A 25,212-nucleotide genomic window follows, 5' to 3' on the forward strand; every position below is an offset into this window, starting at 1 on the left:
GCCCCTGCCACCATGACCCCCACTCCCCTACTCTTCCTGAGTCTTCCCATCCCCTGGACACCCTCCCTCTGCCAGCCCCTCCCATCAAGGCCCCTCCCCCTCACTCTCCCTGAGTCTTCCCATCCCCAGGACATCCTCCCTCTGCCAGCCCCTCCCACCAGGACCCCCACTCCCAGACTTTCCCTGAGTCTTCCCATGCCCTGGACATCCTCCCTCTGCCAGCCCCTCCCAAAAGGCCCCCACCCCCTCACCCTCCCTGAGTCTTCCCATGCCCTGGACATCCTCCCCCTGCCAGCACCTCCCACCACGACCCCCACCCCCAGACTCTCCCAGAGTCTTCCCATCCTCTGGACATCCTCCCTCTGCCAGCCCCACCACCACGACCCCCACTCCCTGACTCTCCCTGAGTCTTCCCATCCCCTGGATATCCTTCCTCTGCCAGCCCTTCCCACCACGGCCCCCACTCCCCGACTGTCCCTGAGTCTTCCCATCCCCTGGACATCCTCCCTCTGCCAGCCCCTCCCAACAAGGCCCCCACACCCTCACTCTCCCTGAGTCTTCCCATGCCCTGGAAATCCTCCCTCTGCCAGCCCCTCCCACCACGACCCCCACCCCCAGACTCTCCCAGAGACTTCCCATCCTCTGGACATCCTCCCTCTGCCAGCCCCTCCCACCACGACCCCCACTCCCTGACTCTCCCTGAGTCTTCCCATCCCCTGGATATCCTTCCTCTGCCAGCCCCTCCCACCATGACCCCCACTCCCCTACTCTTCCTGAGTCTTCTCATCCCCTGGACACCCTCCCTCTGCCAGCCCTTCACATCAAGGCCCCTCCCCCTCACTCTCCCTGAGTCTTCCCATCGCCTGGACATCCTCCCTCTGCCAGCACCTCCCACCATGGCCCCCACTCCCTCACTCTCCATGAGTCTTCCCATACCCTGGACATCCTCCCTCTGCCAGCCCTTCCCACCACGGCCCCCACTCCCCGACTGTCCCTGAGTCTTCCTTTCCCCTGGACATCCTCCCTCTGCCAGCCCCTACCACCACGGACCCCACCCCCTCACTCTCCCTGAGTCTTCCCATCCCCTGGATATCCTCCCTCTACCAGCCCCTCCCACCAAGGCCCCTCCCCCTGACTCTCCCTGAGTCTTCCCATCCCCTGGACATCCTCCCTCTGCCAGCCCCTCCCACCAAGGCCCCTCCCCCTGACTCTCCCTGAGTCTTCGCATCCCCTGGACATCTTGCCTCTGCCAGCCCCTCCCACCACGATCCCCACCCCAGTCTCTCCCTGAGTCTTCCCATCCCCTGGACATCCTCCCTCTGCCAGCCCCTCCCACCACGGCCCCCACCCCCTGACTCTCCCTGAGTCTTCCCATCCCATGGACATCCTCCCTCTGCCAGCCCCTCCCACCACGACCCCCACCCCCTCACTCTCCCTGAGTCTTCCCATCCCCTGGACATCCTTCCTCTGCCAGCCCCTACCACCAGAACCCCCACTCCCCGACTCTTCCTGAGTCTTCCCATCCCCTGGACATCCTCCCTCTGCCAGCCCCTCCCACCACGACCCCCACCCCCTCACTCTCCCTGAGTCTTCCCATCCCCTGGACATCCTTCCTCTGCCAGCCCCTACCACCAGAACCCCCACTCCCCGACTCTTCCTGAGTCTTCCCATCCCCTGGACATCCTCCCTCTGCCAGCCCCTCCCACCACGACCCCCACCCCCTCACTCTCCCTGAGTCTTCCCATCCCCTGGACATCCTTCCTCTGCCAGCCCCTATCACCAGAACCCCCATTCCCCGACTCTTCCTGAGTCTTCCCATCCCCTGGACATCCTCCCTCTGCCAGCCAATCCCACCACGACCCCCACCCCCTCACTCTCCCTGAGTCTTCCCATCCCCTGGACATCCTTCCTCTGCCAGCCCCTACCACCAGAACCCCCACTCCCCGACTCTTCCTGAGTCTTCCCATCCCCTGGACATCCTCCCTCTGCCAGCCCCTCCCACCACGACCCCCACCCCCTCACTCTCCCTGAGTCTTCCCATCCCCTGGACATCCTTCCTCTGCCAGCCCCTACCACCAGAACCCCCATTCTCCGACTCTTCCTGAGTCTTCCCATCCCCTGGACATCCTCCCTCTGCCAGCACCTCCCACCATGGCCCCCACTCCCTCACTCTCCATGAGTCTTCCCATACCCTGGACATCCTCCCTCTGCCAGCCCTTCCCACCACGGCCCCCACTCCCCGACTGTCCCTGAGTCTTCCCATCCCCTGGACATCCTCCCTCTGCCAGCCCCTACCACCACGGACCCCACCCCCTCACTCTCCCTGAGTCTTCCCATCCCCTTGATATCCTCCCTCTACCAGCCCCTCCCACCAAGGCCCCTCCCCCTGACTCTCCCTGAGTCTTCCCATCCCCTGGACATCCTCCCTCTGCCAGCCCCTTCCACCAGGGACCCCACTCCCAGACTCTCCCTGAGTCTTCCCATCCCCTGGACACCCTCCCTCTGCCAGCCCCTCCCACCAAGGCCCCTCCCCCTGACTCTCCCTGAGTCTTCGCATCCCCTGGACATCTTGCCTCTGCCAGCCCCTCCCACCACGATCCCCACCCCCGTCTCTCCCTGAGTCTTCCCATCCCCTGGACATCCTCCCTCTGCCAGCCCCTCCCACCACGGCCCCCACCCCCTGACTCTCCCTGAGTCTTCCCATCCCATGGACATCCTCCCTCTGCCAGCCCCTCCCACCACGACCCCCACCCCCTCACTCTCCCTGAGTCTTCCCATCCCCTGGACATCCTTCCTCTGCCAGCCCCTACCACCAGAACCCCCACTCCCCGACTCTTCCTGAGTCTTCCCATCCCCTGGACATCCTCCCTCTGCCAGCCCCTCCCACCACGACCCCCACCCCCTCACTCTCCCTGAGTCTTCCCATCCCCTGGACATCCTTCCTCTGCCAGCCCCTACCACCAGAACCCCCATTCCCCGACTCTTCCTGAGTCTTCCCATCCCCTGGACATCCTCCCTCTGCCAGCCCCTCCCACCAAGGCCCATCCCCCTGACTCACCCTCAGTCTTCCCATCCCCTGGACATCCTGCCTCTGCCAGCCCCTCCCACCACGGCCCCCACCCCCCGACTCTCCCTGAGTCTTCCCATCCCCTGGACATCCTCCCTCTGCCAGCCCCTCCCACCACAGCCCCCACCCCCTCACTCTCCCTGAGTCTTCCCATCACTTGGACATCCCCCCTCTGCCAGCCCCTCCCACTAAGGCCCCTCCCCCTGACTCTCCCTGAGTCTACCCATCCCCTGGACATCCTCCCTCTGCCAGCCCTTCCCACCACGGCCCCCACTCCCCGACTGTCCCTGAGTCTTCCCATCCCCTGGACATCCTCCCTCTGCCAGCCCCTACCACCACGGACCCCACCCCCTCACTCTCCCTGAGTCTTCCCATCCCCTGGATATCCTCCCTCTACCAGCCCCTCCCACCAAGGCCCCTCCCCCTGACTCTCCCTGAGTCTTCCCATCCCCTGGACATCCTCCCTCTGCCAGCCCCTTCCACCAGGGACCCCACTCCCAGACTCTCCCTGAGTCTTCTCATCCCCTGGACACCCTCCCTCTGCCAGCCCCTCCCACCAAGGCCCCTCCCCCTGACTCTCCCTGAGTCTTCGCATCCCCTGGACATCTTGCCTCTGCCAGCCCCTCCCACCACGATCCCCACCCCCGTCTCTCCCTGAGTCTTCCCATCCCCTGGACATCCTCCCTCTGCCAGCCCCTCCCACCACGGCCCCCACCCCCTGACTCTCCCTGAGTCTTCCCATCCCATGGACATCCTCCCTCTGCCAGCCCCTCCCACCACGACCCCCACCCCCTCACTCTCCCTGAGTCTTCCCATCCCCTGGACATCCTTCCTCTGCCAGCCCCTCCCACCAGAACCCCCACTCCCCGACTCTTCCTGAGTCTTCCCATCCCCTGGACATCCTCCCTCTGCCAGCCCCTCCCACCACGACCCCCACCCCCTCACTCTCCCTGAGTCTTCCCATCCCCTGGACATCCTTCCTCTGCCAGCCCCTACCACCAGAACCCCCACTCCCCGACTCTTCCTGAGTCTTCCCATCCCCTGGACATCCTCCCTCTGCCAGCCCCTCCCACCACGACCCCCACCCCCTCACTCTCCCTGAGTCTTCCCATCCCCTGGACATCCTTCCTCTGCCAGCCCCTACCACCAGAACCCCCATTCCCCGACTCTTCCTGAGTCTTCCCATCCCCTGGACATCCTCCCTCTGCCAGCCCCTCCCACCACGACCCCCACCCCCTCACTCTCCCTGAGTCTTCCCATCCCCTGGACATCCTTCCTCTGCCAGCCCCTACCACCAGAACCCCCATTCCCCGACTCTTCCTGAGTCTTCCCATCCCCTGGACATCCTCCCTCTGCCAGCCCCTCCCACCACGACCCCCACCCCCTCACTCTCCCTGAGTCTTCCCATCCCCTGGACATCCTTCCTCTGCCAGCCCCTACCACCAGAACCCCCATTCCCCGACTCTTCCTGAGTCTTCCCATCCCCTGGACATCCTCCCTCTGCCAGCACCTCCCACCATGGCCCCCACTCCCTCACTCTCCATGAGTCTTCCCATCCCCTGGACATCCTTCCTCTGCCAGCCCCTACCACCAGAACCCCCATTCCCCGACTCTTCCTGAGTCTTCCCATCCCCTGGACATCCTCCCTCTGCCAGCCCTTCCCACCACGGCCCCCACTCCCCGACTGTCCCTGAGTCTTCCCATCCCCTGGACATCCTCCCTCTGCCAGCCCCTACCACCACGGACCCCACCCCCTCACTCTCCCTGAGTCTTCCCATCCCCTGGATATCCTCCCTCTACCAGCCCCTCCCACCAAGGCCCCTCCCCCTGACTCTCCCTGAGTCTTCCCATCCCCTGGACATCCTCCCTCTGCCAGCCCCTTCCACCAGGGACCCCACTCCCAGACTCTCCCTGAGTCTTCCCATCCCCTGGACACCCTCCCTCTGCCAGCCCCTCCCACCAAGGCCCCTCCCCCTGACTCTCCCTGAGTCTTCGCATCCCCTGGACATCTTGCCTCTGCCAGCCCCTCCCACCACGATCCCCACCCCCGTCTCTCCCTGAGTCTTCCCATCCCCTGGACATCCTCCCTCTGCCAGCCCCTCCCACCACGGCCCCCACCCCCTGACTCTCCCTGAGTCTTCCCATCCCATGGACATCCTCCCTCTGCCAGCCCCTCCCACCACGACCCCCACCCCCTCACTCTCCCTGAGTCTTCCCATCCCCTGGACATCCTTCCTCTGCCAGCCCCTACCACCAGAACCCCCACTCCCCGACTCTTCCTGAGTCTTCCCATCCCCTGGACATCCTCCCTCTGCCAGCCCCTCCCACCACGACCCCCACCCCCTCACTCTCCCTGAGTCTTCCCATCCCCTGGACATCCTTCCTCTGCCAGCCCCTACCACCAGAACCCCCATTCCCCGACTCTTCCTGAGTCTTCCCATCCCCTGGACATCCTCCCTCTGCCAGCCCCTCCCACCAAGGCCCATCCCCCTGACTCACCCTCAGTCTTCCCATCCCCTGGACATCCTGCCTCTGCCAGCCCCTCCCACCACGGCCCCCACCCCCCGACTCTCCCTGAATCTTCCCATCCCCTGGACATCCTCCCTCTGCCAGCCCCTCCCACCACAGCCCCCACCCCCTCACTCTCCCCGAGTCTTCCCATCACTTGGACATCCTCCCTCTGCCAGCCCCTCCCACCACGGCCCCCAGCCCGGGACTCTCCCTGAGTCTTCCCATCCCCTGGACATCCTCCCTCTGCCAGCCCCTCCCACCAGGACCCCCACTCCCAGACTGTCCCTGAGTCTTCCCATCCCCTGGACATCCTCCCTCTGCCAGCCCCTCCCAACAAGGCCCCCACCCCCTCACCCTCCCTGAGTCTTCCCATGCCCTGGACATCCTCCCCCTGCCAGCACCTCCCACCACGACCCCCACCCCCAGACTCTCCCAGAGTCTTCCCATCCTCTGGACATCCTCCCTCTGCCAGCCCCTCCCACCACGACCCCCACTCCCTGACTCTCCCTGAGTCTTCCCATCCCCTGGATATCCTTCCTCTGCCAGCCCCTGCCACCATGACCCCCACTCCCCTACTCTTCCTGAGTCTTCCCATCCCCTGGACACCCTCCCTCTGCCAGCCCCTCCCACCACGGCCCCCACCCCCTCACTCTCCCTGAGTCTTCCCATATCCTGGACATCCTCCCTCTGCCAGCCCTTCCCACCACGGCCCCCACTCCCGGACTCTCCCTGAGTCTTCCCATCCCCTGGATATTCTTCCTCTGCCAGCCCTTCCCACCACGGCCCCCTTTCCCGGACTCCCCCTGAGTCTTCTCATCCCCTCTATATCCTTCCTCTGCCAGCCCCTCCTACCACGACCCCCACTCTCAGACTGTCCCTGAGTCTTCCCATCCCCAGGACATCCTCCCTCTGCCAGCCCCTCCCACCACGGCCCCCACTCCCTCACTCTCCCTGAGTCTTCCCATCCCCTGGACATCCTCCCTCTGCCAGCCCCTCCCACCACGCCCCTCTCCCTGACTCTCCCTGAGTCTTCCCATCCCCTGGAAATCTTTCCTCTGCCAGCCCTTCCCAGCCGGAACCCCACTCCCTGACTCTCCCTGAGCCTTCCCATCCCCTGGACATCCTCCCTCTGCCAGCCCCTCCCAACAAGGCCCCCTCCCCCTGACTCTCCCTGAGTCTTCCCATCCCCTGGATATCCTTCCTCTGCCAGCCCTTCCCACCATGGCCCCCACTCCCAGACTGTCCCTGAGTCTTCCCATCCCCTGGACATCCTTCCTCTGCCAGCCCCTCCCACCACGACCCCCACTACCCAACTCTCCCTGAGTCTTCCCATCACCTCCACATCCTCCCTCTTCCTGCCCCTCCCACCAAGGCCCCTCCCCCTGACTCTCCCTGAGTCTTCCCATCCCCTGGACATCCTTCCTCTGCCAGCCCCTCCCACCATGACCCCCACTCCCAGACTGTCCCTGAGTCTTCCCATCCCCTGGATATCCTTCCTCTGCCAGCCCCTCCCACCACGACCCCCACTCCCAGACTGTCCCTGAGTCTTCCCATCCCCTGGACATCCTTCCTCTGCCAGCCCCTCCCACCACGACCCCCACTACCCAACTCTCCCTGAGTCTTCCCATCACCTCCACATCCTCCCTCTTCCTGCCCCTCCCACCAAGGCCCCTCCCCCTGACTCTCCCTGAGTCTTCCCATCCCCTGGACATCCTTCCTCTGCCAGCCCCTCCCACCAGGACCCCCACTCCCAGACTGTCCCTGAGTCTTCCCATCCCCTGGACATCCTTCCTCTGCCAGCCCCTCCCACCACGGCCCCCACCCCTCGAATCTCCCTGAGTCTTCCCATCCCCTGGACATCCTCCCTCTGCCAGCCCCTCCCACCATAGCCCCCACCCCCTTACTCTCCCTGAGTCTTCCCATCCCCTGGACACCCTCCCTCTGCCAGCCCCTCCCACCACGGCCCCCACCCGCGACTCTCCCTGAGTCTTCCCATCCCCTGGACATCCTCCCTCTGCCAGCCCCTCCCACCACGACCCCCACTCCCAGACTGTCCCTGAGTCTTCCCATCCCCTGGACATCCTCCCTTTGCCAGCCTCTCCCACCATGACCCCCACTCCCAGACTCTCCCAGAGTCTTCCCATCCCCTGGACATCCTCCCTCTGCCAGCCCCTCCCACCACGACCCCACCCTCCGACTCTCCCTGAGTCTTCCCATCCCCTGGACATCCTCCCTCTGCCAGCCCCTCCCACTACGACCCCCACCCCCATACTCTCCCAGAGTCTTCCCATCCCCTGGACATCCTCCCTCTGCCAGCCCCTCCCACCAATGCCCCCTCCCCCTGACTCTCCCTGAGTCTCCCAATCCCCTGTACATCCTCCCTATGCCAGCCCTTCCCACCAAGGCCCCCACCCCTTGAATCCCCCTTTTTTTGGGGAAAAGGGTCTGGGGTTGCTGGGGAAGCGCCCTCCTCCCCCCGCCCCCCGTGCACACTCCTCCCCCCTTGCACCTTGACTGGGAGAGGACCTGGGCTGCTCCCTCTGCTACGCCTGGGCAGCAGCTGTTATGTGGGCCTTGTCCCCCAGAGCTCATACTTTGCAGTGGTCAGGCCTGCACTTCGGGTCACGTGGGTGGGCACCGGAAGGGGCAGTGTTCTGCAGACCCACATGGGCCTTGTGGGGCCCGGGTAGGTGCGAAGCCAGCCCCTCTCTGTAGCAAAATTAGAAGCCTGATCACACATATTCAATAACTATTTAGAACATATAATGGAAAATATACCAGTTAAACCTGCAACAATCTTCATAAATGTACTATATTTTGTTTGGATGACTATTTTAAAAAGCCCAGTCATCACCAAGAAAAGGTTTTAGGTATTTATTAGAACAATCTCTGGTCTCATACTACCTCAACAGGCCCAAATTTTGGTGCTGTCCTGTTATTACACCAATGGTCCTGGCATGTGTGTTCTGAGGTGCTGCCTCAAGTTCCTTCAGTTTAAGTAGTAAAATTCATTGTTCCAGGGCACACTGGAAGAATGATCAACAGGCAGAATAATATGCCCATTTTTATTCATGTTTGTTAAAAATTTAATACATCTTTACAGCACATCTATGTATAAAAAACCTCAGATCAAGTTTAAATGACACACATCAGATAGTTAATTGTGGTTGCCTCTGAAGAGGGGATTGAATTTGGAGGAAAGGGGGAAATTGAAAGGTATCTGTATTACTAGAAATTTTGTATCAAGAATATATGTATTATTACTTTGTAATTAAAATATTTAAATACATCTAACCACAGAATTGTAACTGTGCATTAATCAGATATAGTAACTGCTAGCTAGTGCAACAGACAAGATCTGCAAACCTGCAATGGCTTAAAACAACCAAAGTTTATTTCTCATGCATGTAAAAACTGATATGGCATCCAGTCTGCTCCTATCAGATGGTTCTACTTCCCAACAAGGAATCTGTTTTTGCTGATCAATGGAACAGAAAACATGGAGGTGACATACTGGCTTTCAAACTTCTTGTCCTAAGGGTGACAAACATTGTTTCTGTTCATATTTCAGTGTCAAAAGTAGTCATAGACCCTTCCATAAATATAAGTGGATTGGGAATGTGTAGTCTCCCCATCAACCCAGGGAGGAGAGCAAGGCACCATATGAATTAGCACGTGCTCTCTCCCATAAACTGTTATAGTAGGTGCTCAAGCAAAAGCAACTACTATAATTTTTTTGTTTTAAAAAAACCTCTTCATTCCTTGGAGTTTCTAAAGAGGCCACTGCCTTGCAATTTTCCAGTCCTGCTACATGGGAGATACTTTCAAATGCTGGATCACATTTAATTTTCAAAAGAATACCATAAAATCTCAATAGGGAGGATTCACCTTATTCATTCTCCTTTCTGCACTTACCTTTGAAATAAACTGTAGAGTGTCAATAGGATGAGAATGTTTTAGTGAAGCATGGTCAAAACCTTGAGTCCCAGAAACCCTCAGCATGACTGAACACTCAGGACACTTTTACAGGAGTCATTAGAAACAAGGAGAAGGCAGCATTTTCCTCTGGAGCAAGTACTGAGATAAGAGGCAGCAGAAGGATGGTGAATTATTTTAATCTTTGCTTTTCAAAGATAGCATGGCTGTTAAGAAACCGTTATTCCTGTCTTAGAAGAATTCTGGGTTCTGAGGAATTCAACTTCAGTAGATGTTTATTACACAGTGATTTCCATGGTCTTTCTTCATCTCTGACCTACCAGGAAGGCATTGGGTTTTGACCTTATAGGTATGAACTCATTGGTGTATGAGTTCAGTGGCCAGTCTCAAATAACACACACCTTTAAAATCCTACTGACAATATTTGGGTTGTCTCACATCAATTACCAGTATATTCTGTAAGAAATAAGACTGTATCCACCAGCTCATTTGGAAAATACTTTGAAGACTGATGTAGAGATGGGTGTGGGAGCTGGAGCTGTGGTAATAAGTTATCTAGACTTCATGTCAATGGTCCCACTGAGAGGGATATATCTCCAAGGTACACTTGCAGAGTGTTGGAACGCTCTAGTCAAGAGGAGGGCAGGTGATTCCTGCATCACAGGAAGCAGGGTGCAGCCTCCAGAGGACACAGTGAAGAGCTGGTCAGTATATGAGGTTCCAGTTTGGACAGAAGGGCACACTGGGGAATCCCTAGGGGAATGTTCTGCAATGTAGGAACAGACTGGCACAGGACTTGAGCTAGCATCTGGAAGAGTTAGCTCTCAAGGGACTCTGGGATGAGGAACAGAAGGATCCTCAGCAAAAGAAGCCCATGGATAATCCCAAAATTGTTCTTTATTCTCATATTCACCTTCTTTCATGAGGACTGCTTTTAGTACTTTTGTAGTAAAGTCGTGTTTTTTTTATTAAATATATTGTTATTGATTTCAGAAAGGAATGTAGAGAGAGAATGAGAGAGAATCATTGGTCAGCTGCCTCCTGCATGACCCCCACCAGGGATAGACCTCCAAACCCGGGTATGTGCCCTGACCAAGAATCAAACCATGACCTTCTGGTTCATAGGTCGATAGTCAACCACTGAGCAACACTGGTAGGGCAGAAAGTCTGGTTTTTTAATAGCCTGTGATACATCTTGGAGTGGTGAGAAGAATAGATAATGAAGAGACAGGCTGAAGAAGAGGAAAAGTGTGAATTCTAGAAAAAATTGGTACCAGGGTTCTAGTACCAGCTCTTTTACTTATCAGTGATGAGAATTTGAGAAAATTACAAGTTCTTCATCTGAAAAGTATGTGTAATAAGCCCTATCTTGTAGGACTGTTGGAATGTATGCAATGGACATAAAACACTTGTCAGAGTAATTGGACAATATTAGGTATTAATTGAATGGCAATTATCATATGATTTATTTATTTTTACCACCGATGATATCACCCTCCCCTCAGAAGATATCAAAAATATGCAGGTTTCTAAAACAAATAACACAAAATTCACCCATAATGCTACTTAGTAAGTAAAACTAAATAAATTTCCCCATTTGAGGGTAAGTTACTTAATTTGGGTACAGGGAACACTTCCTCAGTTGGATACAATTCAGAGGTCCTAGAATTTGTGTCAAGGACCAATTGCTTCCCTCCCAGGTGCCTTTTCATCCAAACCATCCCTTTTTTCATTCATTTCATCACCACCAGATATGGAGCCCTCCCTTGGGGTTTGCAAAATTGCACTCAAGTTAACCTAATTAAAATATCTGTTTCTCTCTCCCAGTTCAGGGAAAATAGAGCCAATACAGTAATTTCTCGGCATCCCACTTTCAGTGACTTTCATCCTTATGTCTCAGAAATCCCTTAAATACTTTGTACATAGAACACCTAGTTTGTGCTCTGCATTCAACTGCACCCAAGCACGAACACAGGCACATTCCATTTCTGCCCCAGGAGGAGGTTTTCCTCTGGTTTACTGATGATACTAAAGTAACTATTAATGCAGGTTTCCATTACAGGGTCTTGTCCTTCAACATTGAGAAACACCATGTGTCTGTCTGGCCTCTGTTCACCAAGCCCAAAGCCTCATCTAGCTTACCACCCCACTCAAATTAACAGTGTACTCACTGAGGGACTTGTAGTTTCCCAAAGCCCAAACTGCCTTCCCTCAGGGATTTTATACCTTGTCTTCATCCAGACACCCTCCCATTCCCACTTCTCCCAACTTCTTCCCTGCCTCCCTGCCTCTTTTCTCCTTCTTGCTTACCCTTTCTTACAGGCTATTTCACCATCTTCCTTATATTATTACTGCTCTTTGAGTGTGAAATTATGAGGGTGGGGATGTTTTGTATCCTAGTTTCCCCGTTTCTAACAGGATTTTCAAAGAGCAGTTATTCAATTGATATTTGGGAAATAAATGAGACAGTAAACATGAGCTCTAGTTTATAAACATTTTATTTCTCCTACATTCTTCAGTAAGCTAAGAAAATCCAGGTATGTAGCTTTTATTTTTATAGAATAACAGACTAAAATGAATATGGGAAACCAAAAACTGAACATTTTTTATTTTTCTCCCTCTATTTTTTGATACCAATAATTTTACTGCTCATATTTTCACAGTCCCACAGAAATGCCTATTACAATGCCATGTTGTGTTGTTCTGGTTCAGTAAATATGAAAGGTTTCCCCAATTTGTTTTACAGAATAATAAAACTCCTAATCTTAAATCTATTACAAGAAATAAGCATGTAACTAAAATCATTAGTAAATTTAGATTCTGAAATGATTTAAACCATCTATTAAAGAATCAACATTTAAAATGTTATAAAAGAAAGAAAGGAAAAAAGATAAAACTCTAAAGTTTACCACACTCAACAGAAATACTGTGTTCCTTCCAGATCCACCTTGGCCATCCACTACTTAGAATGTTGACTGCTCTTTTCTTCCACAAAGAAAACAATCTGCCTCAGAAGTCAACATTTGAAATATAACCTAAAAAACAAGAAAAAAATAAAGGTAAAATTCCAAGTAACCAACATACAATAAGAACACAAAGATGATATACACTTTCCAGCCCCAGTCTGGCTCTCCACTATTAGATCGTTGACAAAACTATTCAAGCAAAAAGTGAAGGACTTGCCTCAGACTTTACTTAATGTGGGAGGAGCTGCTGGCCATGGCCCTAGAGTGCACAATCATAGCAATACGAGCCCTGGCTGCAGCTCTTGCTTGGGCTCTCTCTTCCTCATCTCTCAAAGCCTCTTCATACCAGACTGGGAAGGCACTGGGGACAGTATCATAGATCTTGGCTAAGAACTCCAGGACTTTCATCTTGCTGGTCTCAGCGTGGGCTCTTGGACCCCAAAGCAACTCATAGCGTGGAGGATCACTGTCGGACACCTGGCGGTACTCCAGGTACTTTAGCTGCACCAAATCTTCAGTGATGACCTTCTTGGGCTCCCCATAGATTAAGTGCTTTTTATCAGCATAGACACCCATCATATTCATCACTTCCCAGATAGCTTCCTCAGGGGCGCAGTTGCCTTTCATGAAGATCACACCCAGAACGATCATCAGGAGGCCAGTCTTGGGCAGGTTCTCTTCATTTGCCATTCCATCTAAGGTGAGGTCTAGCTTGCTGACAAGGGCATAGGAGTGCCTGATGGGATCCACTTCTTTCAAATCAATACCAAAGGCCAGCTCCATGTGCTCAGAGGCTCTTCTCAGGATCTCATTGAAATGCATCTTGTACTTTTTGATCACCAACCTCAACATATCTGCCTTTGTAATTGGATCTTTACTTTGATACTTCTTCAGCAGAAACTGCACCAACAGAACCACCTTCTTGTTTAAAGGATCTCTGCGAAAGCTCTCCAAGGTCTTTGTGGATTCTGAGCTTTTCTCATTTTGTTTGCTGGCACCTTCATTTGAAACAGTACCGGAAGCAGCTCCAGTAGTGTTAGATGGGATTGCCTGAGGCTCCATAGAAGTGCTAGGTGTCTCAGCAGCAAGCTCATTCTGGGGGCTGTCTTCCAGGACAGGATGGGCAGAGGAGAGCTCTCCTTCCTCTGCTGCAATAGCCTCAGCACCTTCCAGAACCTGGATCTGGGTCTTAGCACGGGCCTGGCGGGCCTGGCGGCGTTTCTCGCGGGCACGGCGCTTACTCTTCTGACCTCGAGGCATGATGAGACAGCAGGTAGGGGTTCAAGCAATTAAGTTGATGAACAGGTCACCCTAGAAGACAGAAGAAGAGATTATGTGCACAGTCCCAGTAGGGAGATTCTACATTGGCTCCAAGAAAAGCTGCCTCTGCTGGTTCCCTTAAGGGTACTGTTTTAGGAAACCACAAGACAGTGGCAGAAGGCACTCTGGGGGCCTCCTCTGTTCTGCAGTGGCTTGTCACCACCAATCTAACTCAGGATATTAAACTTCACTCCTGACTGGTCTTTTGACTACTCCTTCTGCTAACTTGAGGCTTCCTCTTCAGAACAAGCTTCCTATCCCACCAATTCCTTAAGTGGAAGTGAGGGTTCATTAGGCCTAACAGCCATGCTTGAGCCATTTGAGGGACACACCAGGCAGGGTAGGGCAATGTCAGAGTAGGGTGACCTCTGTGGGCTGAGGGCCTCAATTCTGGGAGAAGTGTGTTCCTTCAGTTCTAACAAATGTTATTCACCTCCATACCTGTCTAAATTTAGGACTCCACCTTTACTGACTTTAGACTACACACCTCTGACCAAAGCCGCAAGCTCCAGAGCTCGTAAGGCAGAAGTCAGAGAGAGCACTTCCAGCCACTCCCACCCTGGCTTCCTAGAATAAGCGCAGAGGTAGGGTTCTGGTGATGGCACCCTCACTTTGTTCCGTGGGGAGAGGAATCGTGCAGAGCTCACACAGGGGTCTTTTCTGACTCCTGACAGGGCCTAAGACTTTTTTCTCTGGGAACCTGAGTGAGCTGGCCTCAGACCAAGGCTCTCATTTCTCTTGGAACCTCCGATAGGAAGCAAGCAGAAACCTAAGCCTAGTAGCTCAGGGACATCCTAAGACTGAGAGTAGGGGGACTCCTTGTGGCACATTATTTTGAAGTGGGTTCTCCCCTCAGTCCTCAGTGTCTTCCTTAATGCCTTGTATATACTGGGCTACCACTCATCTGCTGATAAGAGGTAAGTCACAAACATATAAATAATTTAAGGACAATAGACATCTGTACAATATTATGTTTACCATGAATAAACATAGTATATTGCTTTATTAGAGACTCCTTTTATTTAAGTCTATCTGAAATATTTTTATATCTGCTTCCATAAAGATCATGAACACTGTTAGTTTTCTTTTTATGTATATTTTTTTTATATTGCTGCTGTTTTCAATTATATCATTTCCATTACACATTCTAGTTAGCTATTTATTTTGTGTGGTAAGACTCCTGATTTGGCTATAGTTATCTTCTCCATCAGCTTCCTGAAGTTTCTTATACATTTGAATATTTGGTAACCAATTTCTTTGAAATGTTTAATTAGAAGATCGTATTTCTCTTTCTTTTCATTATTCATGACTTTTATTCCATATTCCTGTGCATGGCTATACACTTGCTATGCAATCAAGTCCAGGTTTAAACAGTAGAATTGGTACCATAAATTCATGTGCTATTTGAACTTTATTGAAAAATGTGTCTAACATTTCACACATACATATGTTTGCTATTGATTTTAAAATATGGAAATTCCATTCTAATGTAAGTTTCTAAAAGCTATTACCATGATGTGAGATTGAATTTTTATCAAAGGCGTTTTTTTTCTTTATTTCCACATATGATCAAATGTTTTTTCTTCCCTATTGGTTAACATAATGAATTCCAATTCTCTTTGTTGGGGAAACCTCTTCAGAGGTGACAATGCAATTTCATTAGGAGATATATAATGTCGGTTGTTTCCTTTGTGGTGATGTTGGGCCAGTCAGGATCACCATTGTCATCCGATAATTCATTAGTGACTGCTGAATTGTAATTTCTAATTCTATCATAGCTTCTGATATCTGTAGATAGACTTTCTGTTATCCTTCATTTTGTTTTCTTTTTTAATTAAATTTATTGCAGTCACATTGTTTAATAAAATTATATAGGTTTCAAATGTACAAGTCTATGACACAGAATCTGTATATTGCATTGTGTGTCTACCATCCAAAGTCAAAACTTCCATCACCATATATTTGACCCCTTTTACCCTATACTATCCTCACTCCTTCCCTTTGGTAATCACCATATTGTTGTCTGTGTCTATTAATTTTTGTTTGTTTTTCTTGTTTGTTCATTTTTTGCTTTCAGTTTTATATCCACATAAAAGTAAAATCATGTGGTTCTTGACTTTTTCTGTCTGACTTATTTCACTTAGCATAATATTCTCAGACACATCCATGCCACAAATGAGAGTATTTCATCTTCTCTTATGGCTGAGTAGTATTCCATTGTATTTATGTACATCTTCTTTATCCAATCATCTATCAAAAGACACTTTGATTATTTCCATGGCTTATGTCTTTATTTAAAAGGGTGATATTTTCACATATTGGATTTTTGGCATTTTTTTTAAATATTGAATTAAAACGTAACTTATCTTGATTACTGAAATGTTTTGGTCTACCCCTTACCTTAAATTTTAAGCTCAAGGTGAATGCCTCATTTGCCTTACCCTAGCCACAGTCCTGGTGACTCTGAAGTGGTTAATACTGACCCTCGCCTCATACTTTTAAGAGCATTGTTACTTAATTATACCTTGTATTGTTTTAAATTTGGGGTATCATTTCATGGTCTGCCTTTGTGATCTTAAACAATAAAATCGCCCTATAGGAGACTTAAAAATTAGAGTAGAGAGTAAGGATATTCTTTTTACTGAATTGGTGAGATGATTAAATAAAAGTACATATGAGAAAATACTTCATAAAGTTTACAAATTACTAGTTGTTAAAAAATACTCATTGGATTGAAACTTTGAGTTTTGTTGATCAGTAGCCTAGCTGCAGCTAGCTCATTGTGTTCTCTGCTCAGCTCCTCACTCTCAAGTGTCTTGTTGGCTGGGCTGCATTCTCATCAGGAGGTTCTGGGCAAGGATCCATGTCAACGATTCAGGTTGTTGGCAGAACTGAGTTGCTTGTGATTGTAGGACTGAGGTCCCCATTTCCTGGCTGGCTGGTAGACAGAAGCTACTCGGCCCCTAAAAGTTGATTGCATTCTTTGCCATGTGACCCTCTCCATTTTCAAATCTAGCAATGAATAATCTCCCTCATGTAGAATCCCCAGCACTTAGAGTTCCTTTTATCAGAAAGAGGAGTCTTGCACCATTTTTAAAAAAAAATTTTTATTGATTTTTTTTTTAGAGAGAGAGAAAGGGAGAGGGAGAGATCGAAACATCCATAAGAGAGAATGGGGATCAAGCCCACAACCAAGGCATGTGCCCTGACCGGGAATTGAACCCATGACCTCTTGGTGCATGGAACAACGTTCAACCAACTAAGCCATACCAACTGAGCATTTTGTTTGCAGCTTTTAAGGGCTCATCTGATTAAGTCAGGTTCCACAAGGATAATCTCCCTTTCTGGATACTTGTACATTATTCTAGGGTTGTAACACTGGATATGGAGAAATTTGGGTAGATTAAAAAGCCATGCATAAATAGAATTTACAGGATTTATGTGCTAGGTTGCATATAGATGGTGTAGGAGGACGCAATGTCAGAAATGCCTGCACAGCCTGACATTCTGCATTCACAGCTGCATCACCTACTAAGACTGGGAATTCTGCAAGTGGACTATTTACCAAGAGTGGGAATACTAAGAATGGTTGTAATTTGGAGGCATGGTTGTGAGTTCAATTAAAAAGGGTTGTGTTTGAAGCACATCTAAAATCATGAGCAGCTATTTGAAAATGGAAGCAATGAACATGAATGAGATTGGCAAGGAAAAGATTAAAGAATGAGAAGAAATATGAAGGCGATACAACATTTAAAGAATGGATAGAGAAGTATACATATTGTAGAAGACTTAGCACCTATAGAAAATAATTTATTCACCCATAATTCTATTGCATATACATAAAAATTATTAACATTTTGTGCCAGAGTTTGCAATTACTATGAACAGATAATAAACAGTTTTATTCTTAATTAGCAGAAAATTCTCATTCAATGTTAATGAATAAATTAATCTATTCAGAATATTGTTAAAAGTATAAGAAATTAATGGACAAATAAATATGTTCCATAAAGAATTAAACTTGTATACTCAGTAGCTCTAGTGATGGCATCTAGATAATTTGTCAAAATGTAGTTCTATACTGTATTTGCTAAGGAAAAAAAACTCATAATTACCACTTGAAAAACAGCACTAAGCACATGTTCTGTTGATGGTGGCATTGTGTTGCTATGTGAAGGGCAACACATTAAATGTACATTCCAATGGCAAAGTATAACAACTCATTATTGGTTTTTCCTGGACTGAGTAATTTGTGTTCCTATTAAAACAAGTATTAACTGGTTTGTTCTAATTTAATTTCAACTTGAACAGCTTTTAAAAATATCAATATCTACAGGCATAATGAGTTTTTAAGAATGCATTTAAAATTCATTTTTTAAAAAGGAAATGATTGTGTGCATTGTGCTTATATGTACATGCAAGTTGATGGCAAAGCATATTGTGAATAATGTGTAATATTTGGTATTTACATTAGAGAGGTCCTTTTCTATTTTCAATGGTACATAGTTTATGGGGTCTGTTCTAATCATATTATGCATAATGTAAGACACCACTGAGACTTAGGATGATATTTCAAATTTATTTTCTCTGGTACAGGCCAATGTCAGACACTTCCGGTGACTGGCACTGGGCAACCTGTTTGGAGCTACAAAGGAATCCAGTTTGTGTGTGCAGAAACAACCAAGCACCGAAGCCGGTTTTTACCAGCACCTGCCCTATGACCGGCCAGCAGAAGTCCCAAGACACTCTGAGATCTGCTTCTGCCTGCCTGCCTTCACCTGCTGGCTGCCCAATATGCTCAGTCACTGAATGAGCCTCTGGTGATACTCAAGTTGCATAAGACAGGTTCTCAGTGAGTCACCAGGTATGTTTTTATTGGAGAGAGAGAGAGAGAGAGAGAGAGAGAGAGAGAGAGAGAGAGAGAGAGAAAGTACATGATATGAAAGAGAAACATTGAAACATTGGACAGTTGCATCCGGTCCCAACTGGGGATTGAACCTGCAACCTAGATATGTGCCCTGTCCGGGAATTGAACCCACCACATTTTGGTGTATGGGAAAACGCTCCAACCAAGTAAAATACTTGGCCAAGGCAATTATTTCCATTTTTATAGGCACATAATCGAGAGATGGAACCAATTTCCTCTCCTCTTGAATTTGAGCTGGCCTTTATGCTTTACTTTGACCAATAGGATATAGCAGGTTTGGCATGCCATGAGTTCCAGGCCTAACTTTGAAGAAGCGTCTTCTGTTTTGTCTTTACAGGAAGTCAGTCTCCATGATTTAAAGAAGCTTAGGCTAGCAAATAAGGGATGAGACAGCAAATGAGGCCACATGGAAGAGCACTGAGGCACTAGGCATGTGAGTGAAACCTTCTTATGTCACTCAAACTAGCTCAGCCACCAGTCAAATTCAGCTGAGATTGTGAATATTATGTAGAGCAGAACTGCCCAGCCAAGTCCTGTCTGAATTCCTGACCTAAAGAATTATAAGAAATAGCCAGGCTAATGTGGCACAGTGGTTCAGCATTGACCTATGAACCAGGAGGTCATGGTTTGATTCCAGTGAGGGCACATGCCCCGGTTTCGAGCTTGATCCCCAGTGTGGGGCATGCAGCAGGCAGCCGATCAATGATTCTCTCTCATCATTGATGTTTCTATCGCTCTCTCCTTCTCCCTTCCTCTCTGAAATCCAACTAAGTGAATACAGGGAAACTTTGGGACTCTCATGTTTTAATAAAATTGGCAATTTCAGCAGCTACAAAGCCCTGGCTGACTGTTTTGAACAGAGGAATGCTTGAGCAAAGATCTGTCCTTAGACTCCATGGGAGTTCCACTACAGTTGCTTAGGTTTCTTTTGGGAGACAGTCTATCTGCAGAAGTTTTAATGTTACTTTAATTTTGCACCAGAGTGGACCACACGTACCCTTAATTGTTGGAGGAATGAAATACTTGCTTGCCTTATGGCTAAATCCACCATACTGTTTCCTTCCCAAGATGTCCACATCATAACATCTCTGTATTCTTTGTCATAATTCCTGCTCTTGCGAGAACGGGGGGAAAAAGGATTTCAGATAATTTATATAAAAATGAATTCTCCATGGAGGATAATTCTGCAATTCAGCCCTATTCATGAATTCTTCACATTTCTAAAATTACTTGTCAGTCCTCTTTGATCATATTGTTGCATCTACAACAGAGCATTCAGGGATGAGTACTTGACAATACTAATTTGGCCTCAGACTTGGACAGAAAAAGCACAATAAAATAATCTTGAAATAAGTTTTCTTTTTTTTTTTTTAAGATATTTTATTGATTTTTTACAGAGAGGAAGGGAGAGAGATAGAGAGTTAGAAACATCGATGAGAGAGAAACATCGATCAGCTGCCTCCTGCACATCTCCCACTGGGGATGTGCCCGCAACCCAGGTACATGCCCTTGACCGGAATCGAACCTGGGACCTTTCAGTCCGCAGGCCGACGCTCTATCCACTGAGCCAAACTGGTTTCGGCATTGAAATAAGTTTTCAACATTCATTTAATTTAATAGAGAATTCTGTATTGAATGCAGGCACATGATCAAAATTCAACCATATTTCAGTAGAATGCAATCATTTTTTTCTGTTGCATCAAGTTGAGAATCTCATTCAGAAGATACAATTGGAAGCATCAGGCTTCTACTAGTAAGTCATGATTCTAAGGAAAGTAACTACTAAAGAAAATGTTGCTCTTTCTTTTTTTGACTAAATACATTTCATAATGCTGGAAAGTATATATAAGGAGTTTTAAAGAGGCTTTCCTTTCATATTTTTTAGTTGATAACTAAAATTTTTACTATTATCTTAAAGGGATAAAATGAGACTTCTTCAAAAGTGAGAGTATATTTTTCTGCAGTACATCACATTTTTCATTCAAATAATAGCTGTCCTTCCATTTGAATAGATCATTATTTGATATTAATAACAGCAGTGCATCAGTTTCCTCACTTAATATCTTTATGTGAGCTAAAGCATAAAGAATAAAGAATGGTTTGAAGCTCAGAACTTCTAAGGTTTTCTAATTACCTGAGTTTTTCTGTATTTTTTAAATATATTTTAATTATTGCTTTCATCTTGAAAGCACAACACCCTTACTCCCAGCTCTGTGCCTGTTCTCAGGTTGTTTCCTCTCCATGGCATGCTGTCTCTCCACTAAGTCAGTGCCAACTTATTTGTTGGTTTCAGATCAAGCCTTTCATTCTTTATAGTCTTCTCTGCCCATTGCATCTTCCACTGAAACTTAGTTATACTTCATTTAATTATCCAGACCGTCATCAAATATATATTGAGCCTGCCAAGCTGCCAGGAATTCTGCTCAGTGCTGAAGATAGAGGGAATATACTCTTCACTTTTTATTTTATTCTTTTATATTTTGTTTTTTAAAATGTTTTTATTATGGAGAATTGAAAACATGTGAAAGTAGATAGAACAGTATAATGAACTCACAGGTTCCTGTCACCCAGCTTCAACATTTATCAGCTCTTATTTCTTTAATAAACACTACCCAGCTCTTTCCTTTCTGTATTATTTTGAAACCGATCCATACATAATATCACTTCATCTATAAATATTTCAGTATGTATCTTCAAAAGATAAGGATTAAAAAAATAACCACACAACTGATATCACATTTTAGAAAATTTCTTAATTCCATTGAATATCCAGTGTTTGAATTCCCAGTTGGTTCATAAAGGGTATAGTTTTGTGGGTTTTTTTTTTCACAGGTTGAGTGTTTGAATCAGGACCACAATAAGGTCCACACATTGCAATTGGTTGGTAGGTATTTTATGTCTTTGTTAACCTATATGTTTCCACTTTTAAGTTGCAAATAATCTATCCTTACATGGGAGGGGTAAGTAAACAAAAAGAAGAATGCTTGGGAAGATTGCTTCCATGGAGATATTTACAGAGAGCTAAAGCAGTACATATTAGAAATACCTAATTCATAGAGTTGATAAGAGGGGTGCAGGTGTAATTCTAGGAAGAATTTTTGTTATTGTGAGATTCAAAAAATCAGCAAGCAGAGAAGGTAGGTTAGGTCATTTTGGGAAAAAGGAACAACTTGAGCAAAAAATGGTATTTCCTGCATATCAGGAACTGGCTAGATTTCAATTCAGGTATTTATTATTTTTCCTTGGTCCAGGTATAAATAACCTTCCTATTCTAGACCTCTTGTCCAATGTTTTGGAATCTGCTCTTTTATCTTCCAAACCATGTAAAGTTAAACATTAGCAGGACAAAGTGTAGGATTCAAAAATAAAAATAGATAAGAGACAAATAGGTAGCAAAAAAGAAAAACACACAAAATAGAATTATAAACATCAAACTACATGTATTGCAATAAATGCTGTTGGACTAAAAGTATTCTAGATGGATAACAAACAAAGTCAGAATATTTTTAGTTTAATGAGACAAATTGAAACAAGATAAAATAATTAAGAAAAAGTTAAATTGTTCCAATTTAGTGGCTCCCTTCTTTAAATGAAACTTAAAATCCAATAATAGGCCCCAAGAAGACTGAAATAATCCTTTTTTCATTAAATATTTTTTTAGTGCTTAGAATATGATAGGCATTGCATCAGCCATCGGTGATCATATTTGTTACCTATCACTACATAACAAATTACCACAAAGTTAGCAACTTGCATAATATCCATTTATTATCTCACAACTTCCATGAATCAGGAGTTTGAGTACAGTGGCCAATGCAAAACCAGATTATTGAGACCCAATGCTTACTCAATTTGGAAGCCCTCTTGAAGAAAATAAAAATAATATACATTTATGAATATAAATAAAGTAACTACTTCTGAAGCTTCAGCTTCACTGGCTTCATGGTAAATCAACCTAAACTTGAAATGCAATAGCTTTATAAACCAGATATCCCAAAGGAAGCCACAGAAATCAAACAAGTAAGCAAGTAATATATACAAAAATTATAAGTAATATAAGGATAAACAATGAATGCTATGAGAAAAATGGATGGGGGTGGCAACACTGAGTCAGAGAGAGCCTCTATAAATATTTGTCATTTAAGTCAAGACTTGGGGACAAGAAAGAGTTGGGCAAGCATCATTCCATGCATGGGGAAAAGCATGCATAAACATCCTGAGGGTCGAAGGGCCATGGGGTATCCAAGATACAGGACAGCCATGTGCTTCCCATTGTATTTTAAAAATAAATAAAATTATCCCTAGCTGGTTTGCTCAGTGGATAGAGCGTTGGCCTGCAGAATGAAGGGTCCCAGGTTCGATTCCAGTCAAGGGCACATGCCTGGGTTTTGGGCTCAATCTCCAGAGGGGCCATGCAGGAGGCAGCCAATCAATGAATCTCTCTCATCATTGATGTTTCTCTCTCTCCCCCTTCCTCTCTGAAATCAATGAAAATAAATAAATAAAATTAGTTTTTGATGCTTTCTAGATAAGAGGTGTGAGAACTTGTCTTTTTCGTCATTTCTTAAGATTTGTAAAAATTGCTCCAGGCTGCACACTAGCATGCCCTTACACTAAAGACATCTGCTTTCTGATTTGATTATGAATGACATTTAAATAATATATGCTTAAGATCCTAGAAATATTATGGGCATTGATGCCTATATTATATTATCCACATTTTACCTTTTAGCAAGTAATGGTTATTTTGGGGTGGGATCTGATTACTTCAAGACCTAAATTACTCAAATAACGGCTACATAGCTACTCCTGAGTTTCCTCTAACTACAGTCACGTCAAAGAGGACAAAAAAAATATTCAATTCTTTGCTCACTTTGAAGTATAACTTTTTAATTTCCCTTTTGATTCTTTTAGTCTTACTAGTCATTCGTAAGGCAAGAAGTAAATCGATAACTCTTTAAGGAAGAGTGAGTTGATGGAAAAATCTTGGCTCAGAAAAATAATTTGTTCATTCAGGTGAGAGTGTTCTTTTTTGCCAACACCAACTTTTCAAGAAAGATTCTGTGTTAAAATGATGCCTAACAAAAAACACTTCACAGCTTACTTCCTATGTGCCATAAATCTAGTGTAATCCTCTTTATGATGAAACCTGAGAGTTCCAGAAGGCCCCTGGTTCCTCAGAAGAGCACTATAGCACCACTAGTCTCGCATACTCCCTCAGAGCTTCACAGTGGAAAATACAAGAAAATTGAGATTCAGAAACCAAGGTTTACCTCAGAAAAACTAGGTACTATATTAGGTTATCAAGAACATGGGGGGGGGAGGCAACAGAATTGCTTTGGTACACTATTAAAAAGGGATTTTCAAAAGTTGCAGGACCTGGGAATTTTGCCATAGAACAGAGAATTTTGCAATTTAATGCTTATCTATTAGAGCTACTGTGCTTTTGTCCAAGTCTCAATTTAGGTTTGTTTTTGTTTCTTTGTCAGTTTCTGTTGGTGGAGCAACAGAAACCTTGTCAAATAGCAGTAAAAATAGCAGATATTTACTTGAGCACACTTGAATATATACTGTGTCCCCAAAAATATATACACACGTTTTGAATAATGATAGAAGCAATGTTTAATAAAATACATTTCATTTTAAAAATTGAGCTACCAGCTGTTAAAGTGTGTATACATTTTGGGGGACACCCGGTTATATGTCTTGCTAACCACGTTTTAATGAGCTGGAGATTCTGTTTCTCATTAAGGCAGATACAATGATGAACAGGCAGATACACATAGCTCCCATAATGTAATGACCTGGTCTTGATCATACAACTACCTGAGATATAGGGAATCCATTTTGGTTACAGTGTGGTTCATTAATCACTTCCCCCTTCCTTGACTCTCACTCCAAGAAAGCAACATACTCTATAATTTGAAGCTCTTCTCTCACAAGCAGTCAGAGTTGTAGAATTTCAGAGCCAGAATGTATTTTGGGACCCTTGAGGTGGCAGGACATTAATAGGGAGAAAATACGGCCCTTTGAACCAAGAAACTTGTGTTGGGCAATTTACCGGCAGTAAGTTATTCCAGTCAATTACTTGTACAGTCTTCATTTTATTATCCATAAAATAAGGATATTATCTGTAAAATAAGGAGATTAATTTTATAGAGTAAAAAAAAATGCTTCTTTTTTAAAATTTTTCTTTTATTGATTTCAGAGAGTAAGAGAGAGGGAGAGAGAGAGAGAAACATCAGTGATGAGAGAGAATCATTGATTGGCTGCCTTCTGCACACCCCACACTGGGAATCGAGCCCGCAACCTGGGCATGTGCCCTGACAGGGAATCTAACCATGATCTCCTGGTTCATAGGTCAACGCTCAACCAATGAGCCATGCCGGCTTGGCACATTGCTTCTTCTTTAATATATATATTTGTATTGATTTCAAAGAGGAAGGGAGAGGGGGAGAGAGATAGAAACATCGATAATGAGAGAG

At 47.0% G+C, this 25,212-nt stretch overlaps 1 protein-coding gene across 1 annotated transcript; it reads right to left on the minus strand.

Moving 5' to 3' along the window:
• Positions 1-12,705: 12,705 nt before the first annotated feature.
• LOC132224242 (melanoma-associated antigen B18-like) lies at positions 12,706-13,740 on the minus strand. Its single transcript, XM_059679350.1, has one exon. It carries the CDS (start codon positions 13,738-13,740, stop codon positions 12,706-12,708), a length of 1,035 nt encoding a protein of 344 aa, XP_059535333.1.
• Positions 13,741-25,212: the final 11,472 nt, after the last annotated feature.

This window comes from Myotis daubentonii, chromosome X (genome assembly GCF_963259705.1).
Source record: "Myotis daubentonii chromosome X, mMyoDau2.1, whole genome shotgun sequence".
In the NCBI taxonomy this organism is placed as follows: Eukaryota; Metazoa; Chordata; class Mammalia; order Chiroptera; family Vespertilionidae; genus Myotis; species Myotis daubentonii.